The sequence below is a fragment of the Mustela erminea genome, chromosome 17 (assembly GCF_009829155.1).
Source record: "Mustela erminea isolate mMusErm1 chromosome 17, mMusErm1.Pri, whole genome shotgun sequence".
NCBI lineage: Eukaryota > Metazoa > Chordata > Mammalia > Carnivora > Mustelidae > Mustela > Mustela erminea.
Genome location: NC_045630.1, coordinates 30,818,015 through 30,833,524, shown reverse-complemented (window position 1 = coordinate 30,833,524; position 15,510 = coordinate 30,818,015). Strand labels below are relative to the sequence as shown.

Genomic DNA, 15,510 nt, shown 5'->3' with positions numbered 1-15,510 from the left:
AAAGGTTTTTAAAGAAAAAAAAAAAGGGTATCTACTTACACTGCTTACACTGTATTTTCATGGTGTACCATTTGGGCAGGCTCCCTCAAGTTATTACCCTAAGCTCAAAGTGAGCCACACACTGGTTTAGCACTAACTTCCCTTCCTCCCAGAACAACCAACTTTCTCTAACACATGCCCAAAGTACCTATTTTTTAACCCGCACTGGTAAATGCACCTTGGAAGGCTCATTAGGCACTAATTCAACAAAGTGACAACTATATGTCAGATGCATTTTTGAGATTTTAGTTATTTATTTTAGAGAGAATGAGACAGAGAGAGAGAGAGAGAGAGAGAGAGCATGCACACGTGTGCATGAGTAGGGGCAGGGGCAGAGAGAGAGAGAGAGACTCTCAAGCAGGCTCCTTGCCCAGAGCAGAGCCCTATGCTGTGCTCAATCCCAGGACCCTGAGACCATGACCAGAACCAAAGTCAAGATTCAGACCTCGACTGACTGAGCCACCCAGGTGCCCCCATTAGCTGCATTTTAGCCAGGGAGACACTATTAAATAAACCAAAGGTCCTATTCCCCTGAAGCTGATGTTCTAGTGAGGAAAGTCAAAGAAAAAAACCCAATAAGAGAATTACTCAGTAAGTTTAAGTGGTCCTAAGTGCTTGACAAAAAGGAGATGAAGGGGAGTCAGAAAAACAGTATCCAACTACGGGATATTTTACACATCAGAAAAGGACACTGACAAGATTACAGGGAAAGAAGATATGAGTCACAGGAATCTGGGGACAGTACCAGATAGAAGCACAACCGCATAGGCCCCAGGTGAGCATGCATGGGGTGTTCAAGGCCACGGTGGCTGAGATGACTGAAGAGCAAGTAGGGTAGCCGTGTGCACAATTTTCCTGGCTACTGTAAGGCCTTGGATTAGACTGAACAAAGCCATTTTTAATACATGAATGGGAACAATCTGACTTATAAAAACAACAACTGTGGGGTGCCTGGATGGCTCAGTCAGTTAAGTGTCTGATATCAGCTAAGTCATGATCTCGGGGTCCTGGGATCTAGTCCTGCAAAGGGCTCCCTGTGCTCAGTGTGGAGTCTGCATCTCCCTCTCCCTCTGTGCTCTCCCTCTCAAATAAATAAAATCTTAAACAAATAAAATGACATCTGCGTATGGAAAATAAACTGGGGGGAGGTTATTTCAGTAGTTAAGGCTTAGACCTGGACAGAAATGGTGGCGACATGACCTCGTTCTCTGTATGCTTCCAAATCCCCATGCCCTTCAAGAAACACAAGAATCTGCTGATGTTACATCAAGTGAAAAGGTGGTAATGTGCTCCAACTACTTAGGGCTAAAATTCCACTACAACAAATACCTCTATCTCAGATCCTGGCTTCTTGTGATTACTCTTCTCATCTGTCAGGTCCATCTTTCCACCAGTTCTGTCGATAAACCACCCTCCCTCAGAACCTCTGGCCGGGGTCTTTAACGGGATGGAGCCTGTTCCCGAAGGTGTCCATGGGGTCGAACCAGTGGTTTCTCTGGGCTCCATCTCGGGAGTACTTGAAACAGAATCAGAATGTCCTTTCCGATATAAGGAGAGTAGGGAGCTGTTCATGTGATTTGCTGCCTGGCAGAAACATGACATCAGCATGAATTACTTGAAGGTACTCATGGGAAGCTGGTTACCTGTAAATTCCACTACCCACCTTCTCTCACAGCATTTCAGCCAGAAAACACAGGGGTTTACAATAAGATGCTTCATAAACAAACATTTACTGTTCACAAATGATGTCCCCCCACTTCACCTCAAGTTAATGCACCAATTCATAAATGTTAAATAAAAAGTTAAATAAAATCAAGCAAGTAAACTCCCTTTTAAAAAATACAACAATGGGAGCGCCTGGGTGGCTCAGGCCACCTCTGCCTTAGGCTTGGGTCATGGTCCCAGGGTCATGGGATCGAGCCCCGCATCAGGCTGTCTGCTCAGTGGGGAGTCTGCTTCCCCCCCTCTCTCTGCCTACTTGTGATCTCTGTCTGTCAAATAAATAAATAAAATCTTAAAAAAAAAAAAATACAACAGTGGGACACCTGGGTGGTTCAGTGGGTTGAGCCTCTGCCTTTGGCTCAGGTCATGGTCTCAGGGTCCTGGGATCGAACCCCACATCGGGCTCTCTGCTCGGTGGGGAGCCTGCTTCCCCTCTCTCTCTGCCCGTCTCTGCCTACTTGTGATCTCTCTCTCTGTCAAATAAATAAACAAAAATATTTTTAAAAAAATAAAATAATAAAAAAAAATTTTAAAATAAAAAGAAATACAACAGAATCAGGTGTAAAAATAAGCTGGTTGTCAAGGAGAGTCACTACTATCCCATCAATTCAATACAGAATCAGATAGAACTCATTATCATTCTAACTTTGTTAATAAATTTAAGAACTGAATTACCATTAGGGAAAAAATACAGTAAGTTACAAATCATCTGGCATATTATTTCTACATTTCCCTTCAATCAAAGCCTACTTCTTGGAAATGTCAACTCTTTGACAGAAAATGTATCCTTTTCTCAATTTTTACTGATAATTCCCCTTTCTCTTCCCCTATGCCCTTGTTTCTGGCCACTCTCTTCCCCTTTTCTTCCTTATAAAATAAGCCATAAACACAAATACTGAAAGGATGGCCATCCGGAGAATTCTTCAGCACTATACATAGAAAGTTTTCAATTATTTATTGATGAGGTGTTCAAAGTCTCTTATTCTATTCCACACTGATTTTTTTAAGAAGTGTTCATAATGATTTTTTTAAAAAATCAAAATGGGTCCATTAAATGTCTGACTTACCTGTGGATCTGGGTAGTCTTCCATATTTGAATCATCATCTGAATAGCTTTCAGTATACCTCAGTGAGAAGAAGAAAAGAAACATTTTTTTAAAATTTTTTTTAAAGACTTTATTTATTTATTTGACAGACAGAGATCACAAGTAGGCGGAGAGGCAGGCAGAGAGAGAGGAGGAAGCAGGCTCCCTGCTGATCGGAGAGCCCGATGCGGGGCTTGATCCCAGGACCCCGGGATCATGACCCGAGCCGAAGGCAGAGGCTTTAACCCACTGAGCCACCCAGGCGCCCCCCGAAAAGAAACATTTTAAAGGCTTTTCTCCCACATCCTAAAAAATTTACTACCCAAACAAAAAAATATACTAAGACACTACTGGGTATTTACCCCAAAGATAGAGATGTAGTGAAAAGAAGAGCCATGTGTACCCCAATGTTCTTAGCAGCAATGGCCATAGTCGCCAAACTATGCAAAGAACCAAGATGCCCTTCAATGGACAATGGATAAAGAAGATGTGGTCCATATATACTATGTAATATTATGCCTCCATCAGAAAGGATGAATACCCAACTTTTATATCAACATGGACAGGACTGGAAGAGATTATGCTAAATGAAATAAGTCAAGCAGAGAGAATCAATTATCATACGGTTTCACTTACTTGTGGAGCATAAGAAATAACACGGAGGACATGGGGAGACGGAGAGAAGGGAGTTGGGGGAAATCAGAGGGGGAAACGAACCAGGAGAGACTATGGACTCTGAGAAACAAACCGAGGGTTTTGGAGGGGAGGGGAGTGGAGTGGGAGGTTGGGTGAGCCTGGTGCTGGGTGTTATGGAGGGCACATATTGCATGGAGCACTGGGTGTGGTTCATAAACAATGAATTCTGAAACATGGAAAAGAAATTAAAAAATAAATAAAAATTAAAAAATATATATACACTAAGGCAAAATATTATGGTAGTTAATAGTCCAGGCTTTGGAGTTAAGAGAAATCTGGATTCAACATTCAACAGTGCGGTTACTAGCTTCTACTTAATCTCTGTGAGGACCTGCTTCCCTATCTATAAAGAGGGAGAATAAATAATACCCACCTCACTGGCTTATTAGAAGATTCAACAGAAGCTCACCAAGTCCTTAGAGTACATAATAAATGCTTAATAAATTGTGGTTATCTTAATCCTAGCAATTAATAAAAGTGAAATGCAAATTCCTATCTGACCCAAGGGTCTCATTAGGAATATCAGATGCCAAAAAAGGGGAAATATTCCAGCAAGCCATAATTAAATAACTAAGTAACAAATTAACAAATTCTATATGACCCAGTCACATGACCAAGTGCAGCTTTCCCAAGTCTGTCCATGAGAAATGAACGTACACAGAGGTTTTCATATCCTACAGTAAGGAACAGGCATAAATCCTAACAAGTACAAACTGAAAATGCAGTCTCGGTTCATCATAACGCAGAGTTGATACTTAATAGCTTCAGGAAACTATAGGACCCTGCTACTATTTAATCAAATGTCTTTAGAAAATAATCAGTAAGTAAAGGACTCTTTTTAAGCAAAAAGGCTTACGTGAATGTTATGTCCCATTTTTATAATTAAGACATGAATTCTCTTGTTATTCATTAAATTCTAATAATATAAGTTTGGGCATTTCTAATCAATGTAAAGAAGGTGAATTATTCAACTATTTAGGAAAAAAATCCATTTTGCCTATGAGTCACACCCTACAAATACAAGCAGACTAAAGAGTTAAATATAAAGCTGTAAATAAATAAGCAAAAGTACAGTAATTATCCCAGATACTCCTGTGATAGAGCTTTCTAAGTATATCAGCATCAACCATAAAGACTGACAAATTGGACTAGGTTCTCTAATCAAAAAACACTTTTTTTTAAAGATTTTATTTATTTATTTATTTATTTATTTATTTATTTATTTGAGATGGGGAGGGAGAGAGAACATGAGCAGGGCGTAAGGGCAGAGGCAGAGGGAGAGGGAGAAGCAGGCTCCTCACTGAGCAGGCAGCCCGATGCAAGACTTGAACCCAGGAGCCTAAGATCATGACCTGAGCCGAAGGCAGCTGCTTAACCAAGTGAACCATCCAGGTGCCCCAAAAGACACTTTAAACAAAAATAAAAAACAAATGGCAGAATGGAACAAGCATGTGCAATACCTATACAAGGTAGTATTATTTTATACAAATATATCTGACAACTAATATGGAAAATTCGAATACCTCTCAAATGAAGAGACAAAACCCATAAGCTAGCAACTAACAGAAAAAAGATGAAACAGTCAAAAAAAAAATTGAACTTCACAAGTTATAAAAAACTACAAATAAAAATATATCAATTTTCACCTAAGAAGCTGGCAAAGATTAAAGAATAGTACTACTAGGACCACAGGGGTGGTCCTGTATGTACAGGGGTGCATAGAAATGCACTCTTTAGGGACACCTGGGTGGCTCAGTCGGTTATACATCTGCCTTCGGCTCATGATCCCAGCGTCCTGGGATCGAGTTCTGCATCAGGCTGCTCCTCAGCAGGAAGTCTATTTCTCTCTCTGCCTGCTGTTCCCTCTGCTTGTGCACACTCTTTCCCTGTCTCTCTCAATCTAAGAAATAAATAAAATCTTAAAAAAAAAAGAAGAAAAGAAAAGAAGTGCACTTTTTATACAAAACTGCTGGGAGTATGAACCCAGACAACTGTTTGGAAGACAACTCCAAATGTATCGGAAATCTCAAAAATGTATCCTTGACCCCAGACAAACCACTTCAGGAATTTAACATTAAAAAAAAACAAAGAAATGGGGGTGCCTGGGTGGCTCAGTTGGTGTCTGCCTTTGGCTCGGGTCCTGATCCCAAGTTCCTGGGATCAAGCCCCACATAGGGCTCCCTGCTAAGTACAAAGCCTGCTTCTCCCTCTCTCTGCCTGCCACTCTCCTTGCTTGTGCTCTCTGTCAAATAAATAAGTAAAATCTTTAAAAATGTATACAAGATATGTCCTAAAGGATTACTTACTATGTGCACGATAGTGCAAAACTGGAAAGAACCAAATGTTGAACTAGTTAAGAAAATGATGGTAAATCCAAATGAAAAGGCAGCAAAGTGAAAAGGAGCTACCAACACAATACTACAGACATTGAAAGGAAAATGAGAGGGTTATCTTGAACTTTATGCCAACAAATTCCACACCCTAGCTGAAATGGAAATGTTCCCTTAAAAGCACAATTTACCAACACTGATAAAAGAAAAAGAAGATAGGAAGAGCCCTAGATCTAGCAAAAATAAATGTTACCTAAACCCCTTCCAAAAAGAAGCCTCTAGGTCAACATGAATTCTAGGTGAATTCTAACAAACTAAGATAGAACAACAGTAATACTACGCTAACTTTTTCATCAAATAGAGACATAAAAACATTTTCCAGCTAATATTATGAAGTCAGTACAACCCTAATACCAAAACTTGATGAAGACACTGCAAAAGAGGAAAGAAATGGGGGTGCCTGGTGGTAGTTATTAAGCATCTGCCTTCAGCTTAGGTCATGATCCCAGGATCCTGAGACAGACCCTTGCAAAGGGCTCCCTCTTCCACTCCCCCTGCTCGTGTTCCTTCTCTTGCTATCTCTCTGTTAAATAAACAAAATCTTTAAAAGAAAAAAATGCACACCAGTATGAATAGAGACATAACCACATACAAAAAAAGATTAGCAAACAGGATTTTCCAATATCTAAGAAGGATAATACATCAGGACCAAGTAGGGTGTTTCCCAGGATGTAAGACCCGCTTAACACTCAAAAAAATCAACATAATTCACCAAATTAATAGAACAAAGGGAAAAAACATAGCAAAATCCTTCATTAAGTGCATAAAGAGCATTTGAAAATGTAATACCCATTCATGATAAAAACCCTCAATATTATTACTTAAATGACAAAATTAGTTGGTACCTTTTTACGTATCTGGCATTGTATTAGGGCAGAGGAAAACACGGATAATGAGATGGGTCTGTTGCAGATACATACATAACAATCTCAACACCATATAACAAGCAACATCACAAATATCTATAAATAGGAGTTAAGGAAATCTGCAGAAAGGCATCTAAGACGGCCCAACAAAGGCACTAATGTGGCGTCTTGAAGGCTGGGTGGGAGTTACAGAAAGCCACTCACACAAAGGCACAAAAATGTGTCCTCTTTGGGCAACTGTGAGTATTCAGTAGGCCTGAAGCAAAGATCTGGAGACAGATTAAGTATTACATGTAGCCAACGCTGGCGATGAAGAGCCACTGAAAATTTTGCAAATAGAAATGCAATGTGACTGGGCTCCCGCTTAAGAAAAACAGTTCCTTTTCTGTAATCCTTACTCATTATCGTCTTCGTCTTGTCTTGCTCTTTTTGCCAGATGTTCATCTTCCAATTCTGTTAGATCCTTAAGTTCTTTCTCACTAGTAATTATATTAAATACTGAAACAAAGAGAAAAATGTCATGACCTAAAACAATTCTTTAACTTCATTAATAATTCAGTTCTAACACTAAAAGACTCACCTTTTTCTACCTGAATCCTAAAAGCATTTCTTTTTCTTCGACCGTAGTCTATACTGAAAAACATGAAAAGAGTCTTAGTACAGTGGTCTCCACCAACGTTTTCCCATTAGACTCAATCTAAATTGATCACATTAATTTGCACAAGTATGTAAGTATGTCACTGTATTCACCCTGACCATAAGCTTATTTTCACTCTCTCTCTGACAAATAAAAATCCTTAAAAAAAAAAAGCTTATTTTCAAGGAAATTCTGAGTTTACATTTCACTACTATAAATTTTTTTCTTTTGAAATTTTATGTATTTCAGAGAGACAGAGAAAGAGAGAGATAACATGAGCAGGGGAAGAAGCAGAGGCAGAGGGAGGAGACTCCCCACTGAGCAAGGAGCTCAACACAGGGCTTGATCCCAGGGCCTGAGCCGAAGGTAGACACTTAACCAACTGATCCACCCAGGGACCCATAAAATTTTCTTGATTAGAAATGGAGTTACAGGGGCACCTGGGTGGCTCAGTGGGTTAAGCCTCGGCCTTCAGCTTAGGTTGTGGTCTCAGGGTCCTGGGATTGAGCCCCGCGTCGGGCTCTCTGCTCAGTGGGGAGGCTGCTTCCTCCTCTCTCTGCCTGTCTCTCTGCCTACTTGTGAAATAAATAAATAAAATCTTAAAAGAAAAGAAAAAGAAAAAAGAAATGGGGTTACAGGGGCGCCTGGGTGGCTCAGTGGGTTAGGCCTCGGCCTTCGGGTCAGGTCATGATCTCCGGGTCCTGGTATCGAGCCCCACATGGGGTTCTCTGCTCAGTGGGGAGTCTGCTTCCCCCTCTCTCTCTGCCTGCCTCTCTGCCTACTTGTGATCTCTCTGTCAAGTAAATAAAATCTTTAGAAAAAAAAAAAAAGAAAGAAAGAAATGGGGTTATGGGGCGCCTGGGTGGCTCAGTGGGTTAAAGCCTCTGCCTTTGGCTCAGGTCATGATCCCAGGGTCCTGGGATGGAGCCTCACATCAGGCTCTATGCTCAGCAGGCAGCCTGCTTCCTCCTCTCTCTCTCTCTCTCTGCCTGCCTTTCTGCCTACTTGTGATCTCTGTCAAATAAATAAATAAATAAATAATCTATTAAAAAAATAAAAAAAAAGAAATGGGGTTACAGCATCAGAACTACTGGCAGCTTGTACTGGAAGAGACAGGAAAGATGAAGGAAGGAATACGACTGAAGTTCTAAGATTATACAGGAGGGGCCATCAGCTGTGGACACACATGACCCTTCAAGGAAAGGTATGAATGACTCTAAAGGAGGCTCAGAGGTTGGAGGGCTGCCACCACTGCCTTGGGCCCAGGGGTCCAGATCTGGAAAGTGGCACTGTCCCTCTTAAGGGCAGGGCGGCCATCCTAGTGGGCCCACAGGACAAAGCAATGAAGCAAACTAATCCAATACAACTGGTGTTTTTATAAGAGTAAGAGGGGCACCTGATTGGCTCAGTCAGTGGAGCACGTGACTGCTGATCTCACGGTTCTGAGTTTGAGTCCCACACTGGGCATAGAGAATACTTAGAAATAAAATCTTAAAAGAGTAAGAGATTAGGATACAGACAGATGCACAGAGGAAAGAGCAGGTGAGGACACAGGAAGAAGACAGTCACCTGCAAGGCAAGGAGAGACCTCAGGAGAAACCAACCCAGGCAGAGCCTTGAATGATCCCTGACTTCTGCCCCACAACTGTGAGACTTTAAGCTTCTGTAGTTTAAGATCCCCTACCTCAGATTCATTTTTTTCTTTATTTTTTTTTTAAAGATTTTGTTTATTTATTTGACAGAGAGAGACACAGCAAGAGAGGGAACACAAGCAAGGGTAGTGGCAGAGAGAGAAGCAGGCTCTGCGGGAAGCCTGATGCCGGGCTTGATCCCAGGACCCTGGGATCATGACCTGAGCCAAAGGCAGATGCTTAATGAATGAACCACCAAGGTGCCCTGTCCGATATTTTTTTATGGCAGTCCTAGCAAACTAGTATACTGAGAAAAAGAAAACAGAGGGTCTGAAATATACAAAGTGGTGATAATTCATGGAGTGAGGTATCAGGAAAGGTGAAGTTAGAGACAGAAGAGAAAAACTGAATCTTTAGGGGGAAGCCTAGAGATGTTTCAAGGTAGCCAGGAAGCTCAGGGAGATCATACCTGATGGTTTTAATTCTTTAATGAGACAGGAAAAAAGGCAATACTCCTGACCAGACTGTAAGGTACTGAAAGGGAAGCAGCAGCCATTTCCCTTAGTAACAAGGACAGCATCTTGCATATAATAGGTAATTGATAAATCTTTGTATACCTAGACTGAATTCTAAACTTTTGGACTGGTGAATAAATGCCAGCAGTGATTAATATCAACTGGATTATTGGATGGAAACTAAAAATAAAGGCATGTGGGGCGCCTGGGTGGCTCAGTGGGTTAAGCCGCTGCCTTCCGCTCAGGTCAGGATCTCAGGGTCCTGGGATCGAGTCCCACATCGGGCTCTCTGCTCAGCAGGGAGCCTGCTTCCTTCTCTCTCTCTCTCTGCCTGCCTCTCCATCTACTTGTGATTTCTCTCTGTCAAATAAATAAAATCTTTAAAAAAAAAATAAATAAATAAAATAAAGGCATGAATCTGGAGATTACACCTCTTTACCTGTACATTCTTTGTAAATCAGATGCTAAGACTCCAATGTCCACATATTTGCCACATTTGTTACTGGTGAGGTACTACAACAGAAAATAAGACAAACTTCAACACTATTTTAAACTCAGTGATTTTAATCAGAGATTGAGCCATTCAAACATTTATGCTTTAATGTAAACTCTTCATTATTAAGCGTATCAGAAACATTAAAAAAATCACTACATAATTATCAAGCCTGGAATTAGAGAATTTAACATTATTAATCACTATGATAGCACGGTACCAATAACTAAAATAGCTGTAAGTGAGGGCTTATAACACTCTAAATTCCCAAATACCCCAGAACAAAGCACTAGGCTCACAAAGGCATGAAGGGCTATTTAAGTCTGAGGGAGCATCATAATATCTGCCACCTGTCCAATACTGCAGGAACTGCTGGCCAGAGACAACTCATGGTTTCAATATTAAATCACTTTTTGATGATGTCAGATCTTTGCAAAACTGGATTTTCAGCAGTTGCTGTAAGTAAATCCCTTGCAAAATTTAATGTGGAATCAGATATGAGAACGTCAGAGTCAATCTGACCCAAAGGGCATACAAACCCCACTCACATATGATTATTTAAGAATGAAACACAACAGGGCGCCTGGGTGGCTCAGTGGGTTAAGCCGCTGCCTTCGGCTCAGGTCATGATCTCAGGGTCCTGGGATCGAGTCCCGCATCAGGCTCTCTGCTCGGCAAGAAGCCTGCTTCCCTCTCTCTCTTTCTCTCTGCCTGCCTCTCCGTTTACTTGTGATCTCTCTCTGTCAAATAAATAAATAAAATCTTTAAAAAAAAAAAAAAAGAATGAAACACAACAATATTAATTTTCCCATTTTTATAAATCACTTATTTCAAAATGCTACTAAGTTACTTGGATTAAATAGTCAGGAAGTGGCTTGAATCTAACTGTTTAATAAACAGACCCAGCAGGTATTACTTGGCCTGGAGGCACCAGGAAAAACTCCCAAGAAACTGAGGGCTCTGGGCACCTGCTGCAGGCCTCTAACTCATTCTTCTAGCAGCACTCACAGTCCCATGAGGGAAGTTGGTCTCCCCCACTTTATACATGGGAAAGTCTCAGAGACTTTAAAAGGCCACTTACTTACTTGGCAGCATGTAAATTACAGGGCCAGATTTCAAACCCAGAATGTCTGCCCACTTCCAAGTTTCTTTTTTTTTTTTTAATTTTTTTTTTTAAACAAACATTTTATTTATTCATTTGACACAGAGAGATCACAAGTAGGCAGAGAGGCAGGCAGAGAGAGAGGAGGAAGCAGGCTCTCCGCAGAGCAGAGAGCCGGATGCGGGGCCCAATCCCAGAACCCTGGGATCATGACCTGAGCCGAAGGCAGAGGCTTTAACACACTGAGCCACCCAGGCGCCCCCCACTTCCAAGTTTCAATGCCTGCTGCTCATCCAGTCAAGGCATGCCTGACTTCAGACAGCAGTTTCTTCTCAAGAATCCCTAACACAGGATAATGGTCTCGGCATAAATGCCTCCAGTGACAAGAGACCAGGTGATCCTCTATGTGTGAATAAATATATATACATATACACACACATATATATAGACACAAGTGTGTACACATGTACAAAACTTTAAGATACAACAGAAACTCGCCATGGTTACCCCTACAGAAATGAAGATGAAGGGATTCTTTCTTTCCTTTTATGCATTTCTGACCCTTCTATTTTAAAGCATAAGAACCTATTGCTTTCATAATAAGCCAAAGCAAAAGCAATAGAGAAAAATGGATAACGTGAAATGGTGAAGGGCTGCGTAAGGGCCACTGGATTCAGCCATTAGGAATCACTGTTGAGACATCGGTTGAACGCAGCAAAGCAGCCAGTGGTGGGAACATCCAGAGGCAGCTGTGAGTTGCGGGAATGAAGGTCATGTGCCTGGCAGGTCTGAGGTCAGTGTGGTGACGACAGTGAAAGTAAGGGGGATGGCAGAAGGAAACAGGACAAAAAAGTAGACAGGGGCCAGACTACATCACATTCTTCACGATGGGTTTTTCTCTAGATAACTCTGGGAGTTCATCGGAGGGGTTTTCTGAGCAGGGCTCTGCCAAGCTCCTTTTGAAAGGACCTCCCTGGCTGCCCTGCAAAGAACAGACCTTAGATAGAACTAGGAGAGATCAAACCGGTTTAGGCTATGATGGCTGGAGGTACAGTGAGGTAGGAGTGTCCGGGTTTGCAGTAGATTTTGATGGTAAAGCCGAATAAATTGCTGATTAATTGGTTACAAAAAGCAAAACAAAGAAGGAGTAATGGTTTTTAAGGGTTTTGGCCCTTACAACTGGATGGATGGTAGTGTCATTTACTGAAACAGAAAACAATAGGAAAAAAACAGGTTTGGAGGCAAATATCAAAATATTCAGTATGGATCTGATGTGGGAGATACCCATCAGACATTCAAGAGGAAATGTTGAGTAGGCAGACGGTTATTTAAAATAAAATCCACACTAGACACATGAGTCTTGGGACTATACAGACAGTACTTAACGTGAATATATGGGGCATCTGGGTGGCTCAGTCAGTGAGGCATCTCCCTTAGGCTCGGGTCATGATCCCCAAGTTCCAGGATCCATCCCCAAATCGGTATCTCTGCTAACAGGAGGTCTGCTGCTCCCTCTCCCTCTGTCCTCTGCCCCCACAACTCATGCTCTCTCTCTCAAATAAATATTAAAAAATAAAAATAAAAAATTAAATGTACATATACTTTCATTGAATCTGTTTATATACTCATATATTTATATTTAATTTTATGTTTATAGTAATTTTAGTGAAGGTATAGAAAACATATAGATAGTACTTAAAGATTTTACACTGGAGGAGACCACCTAGGAAGTAGGTGAGAGGAATGAGTCTAGAGAAACAACGCAGGAGCTCAGGGCACTTCCAACACTTAAGAGTTTGGAAGGAAGAGACCCGTCCGAAAAGGGGACTACAGCACTAGCGAAGCAAAAGGGAAAGAATATATAGCTCCCAGAGTACGGAGGGCTGAGAAATTTCTCCCTCCTCCTAAGACTGCTGGCAGACAGTGCCACTCACTGCAAAACATTTACTACACACCGCTTTCTACAGATGAGTATGAAAATGAAAAACCCGTTGGCAAGAGCCTATTACAACATCTGATCCATGCCAAGCACCCACCGCCGTCCCGGCTCCTCCTGGACTGCACCTGTCCCCTCGCCAGCTACTCCCGGGCTGCACCGCCGCTGTCCTCGCTCCTTCCAGGCTACACTCGCCTCCATCCTGGCTTCTCCCCGGCTGCAGCCGCCCGGACCCCAGCTCCTCCAAGGCTACACCCGCCCCCGTCCCGTCTCCTCCCGAGCTGCACACGCCCCTTCCCTGTCTCCTCCCGGCCTAGACCCGCTCCTTCTCCGTTTCCACAGGCGCTACACCCAGCCCCGTCCCGTCTCTCCCGCGCTGCGCCCGCTCCTTCTCCGTCTCCACAGGTGCTGAACCGACCCCGTTCCGGCTCCTCCCGGCCTGCACCCGCTCCTTCTCTATCTCCTCCCGGGCTGCACCCGCTCCTTCTCGGTCTCCACAGGCGCTACACCCGCCCCCTTCCCGTCTCCTCCCGGGCTGCACCAGGCCCCGTCCCAGCTCCTCCGGGGCTGCACGCGCCCTTTCCCCGACTCCGTGGGCGCTGCATCCGCCCCCGTCCCGTCCCGTCGCCTCCGGACTGCACCAGTCCCCTCGCTGGCTCTTCCCCTCGCTGGCTGCACTCGCCCCTTCCCCGTCTCCGCAGGCGCCGCACCAGCCCGGACCCCGGCTCCCAGCAGTTCCGCGCGGCGGAAGGGCGGCCGACGCACCGCCCAGGACCCGGGCCGTGACAGGCGGCCAGTCCAGCCTGGCCTGGAAGCCGCCGAGAAGGGGCCGCGCACAGTATCTACCTGCACGACTCGCTGCTTCAGCCTGTTGTCCACGAACCTCGCGGGTCGTGGCTTCATCGCACGCGTCAGGGTAGCCCCAAGTAGGCGGCCCGCTCCACTGGCCCGGGGTCCTCGCAGGGCTGCCCACGACGATCGCCGGGCCGCCCTCTCCGCCTGCGCCCGCCCGCGCCCGCCCGCCCGCCGTTCGCGCCGCCCCGCAGGTCCTTTCCCACTGCCAGTGAGGAAGACGCCACCGAGAACAACGACACCTGCCAACCCCAGGGACTTTCAGGGAGTCTTATTTTGCAGGCTTGTCCAGAGGGCCCTGGAAGACAAGGACCCCTTTTGAACACGCTCAACTTTATTGTTCCCCGCTGAGCGGACACGCCTGCGCGCGGCCACGGCCAGCACCTTTCGGGCTGCGTGGCTCGGCTTGGGTTCTGGGTCAAGTTCCAGTCACCCCCTGCTCCGTGCAAAGTTAGTGTGGGCCGGAATCGTAATGAACCCCAAACCTAGAGACCTCCAGGACGATGAAGGAGGGGTAAAAGCACAGCGCCACCTAGCTCCGCAGGGAGACCGCACCTGGGCGCGGGGTGGGCAGGCAGGTGCACGCAGATGTGCGCAGGTGACCACACCGTCTGCAACGTTCGGAAAGCTTGTCATCTTGAGTGATTTTCCGCCGCTGGTTTGTGGAGCACGTCCAGCGCAGGACTACAGCTAGACCTAGAAGCTGCCCAGAATTCTGGTAAAGGTCCGTATTTGCAAGTGAGGCGTTAAGACATAAATAACGGGACAGTTAACACAGTTACTGGCTTTCCTTTCAGTGTGCTTGCTTGGTTCACAGTGTTTTAAAAGATTCCCATTTGAGGTCGTCCTGGCTTGTGACTGATGAGGGAACAGAAGGCTGGCTGAGGACAAAGCAAAAGCTGACACCCTGCAGCCTTCCCCCACCCCCACACCTAGGTGGCACCTATGGGACATTCTTTAGGAATCTTCCAACATCTTAATGTTAATAGCTTGCTGAAAAGGGAAAAAACGACCTTGGCAATGGCCAGGCCTCTGGTATCCAGTATTTTCTAGGTCCTCTTTAGCATATGAAAGTTCTATTGAAATCTCCCTTTTCCTTACCTCCCCCAACCCCGTGGTACCTAACCTGCCACCTCTCATAACCCCAGGGCAACAGCGCTCTCTGCCCACGGGTCCTGTCCCCATGTTTTGATAAGCCACTATTTTGCACCAAAGCACTATTTTGCACAAAATTCTTTCTTGGTCATTGGCTCCGGACTTCACTCCACTGAACCTCACCTACGTTCTAAAACTTCATCATGACAACAGTGTTTATTAAGGTTGGGGGTGGAGGGAGGTGGAATTAGATGTATTAACCTCCTTATTCAGGATGATGTGATGAACGAACAGAAGGTTTGCTGAGGTCAAAGGACAAGCTGACACCCTGCATTGTCCACCCCCCCACACACACACAAACTCCTGGGTGGGACCTGTGGGACATTACTCCAGGAGGTTCCCAACTGTCTTCATGTTAATGCCCTGGTAGAGGGAAAAACAACCTTACATA

The 15,510-nt window shown here is 44.2% G+C and overlaps 1 protein-coding gene across 7 annotated transcripts in view; it reads right to left on the bottom strand.

The window, feature by feature from the left end:
* Positions 1 to 14,092, bottom strand: part of NVL (nuclear VCP like) — a 98,401-nt gene extending 84,309 nt beyond the window's left edge. For 3 of the 7 annotated variants that reach the window (XR_004280232.1, XM_032319090.1, XM_032319087.1), the window contains exons 1-6: positions 13,959 to 14,092; positions 10,021 to 10,094; positions 7,379 to 7,431; positions 7,197 to 7,296; positions 2,829 to 2,886; positions 1,369 to 1,623 (exon numbers count right to left, since the gene is read on the bottom strand). Coding sequence is in view for 6 of the 7 variants with exons in the window: in XM_032319090.1 (XP_032174981.1) it covers positions 1,369 to 1,623; positions 2,829 to 2,886; positions 7,197 to 7,296; positions 7,379 to 7,431; positions 10,021 to 10,094; positions 13,959 to 14,015 (597 nt within the window). In the remaining variant the exon portion in view is untranslated. The remainder of the gene's footprint in view (positions 1 to 1,368; positions 1,624 to 2,828; positions 2,887 to 7,196; positions 7,297 to 7,378; positions 7,432 to 10,020; positions 10,095 to 13,958) is intronic. The other 4 variants (XM_032319084.1, XM_032319085.1, XM_032319089.1 and 1 more) reach the window with 3 other exon arrangements.
* Positions 14,093 to 15,510: the final 1,418 nt, after the last annotated feature.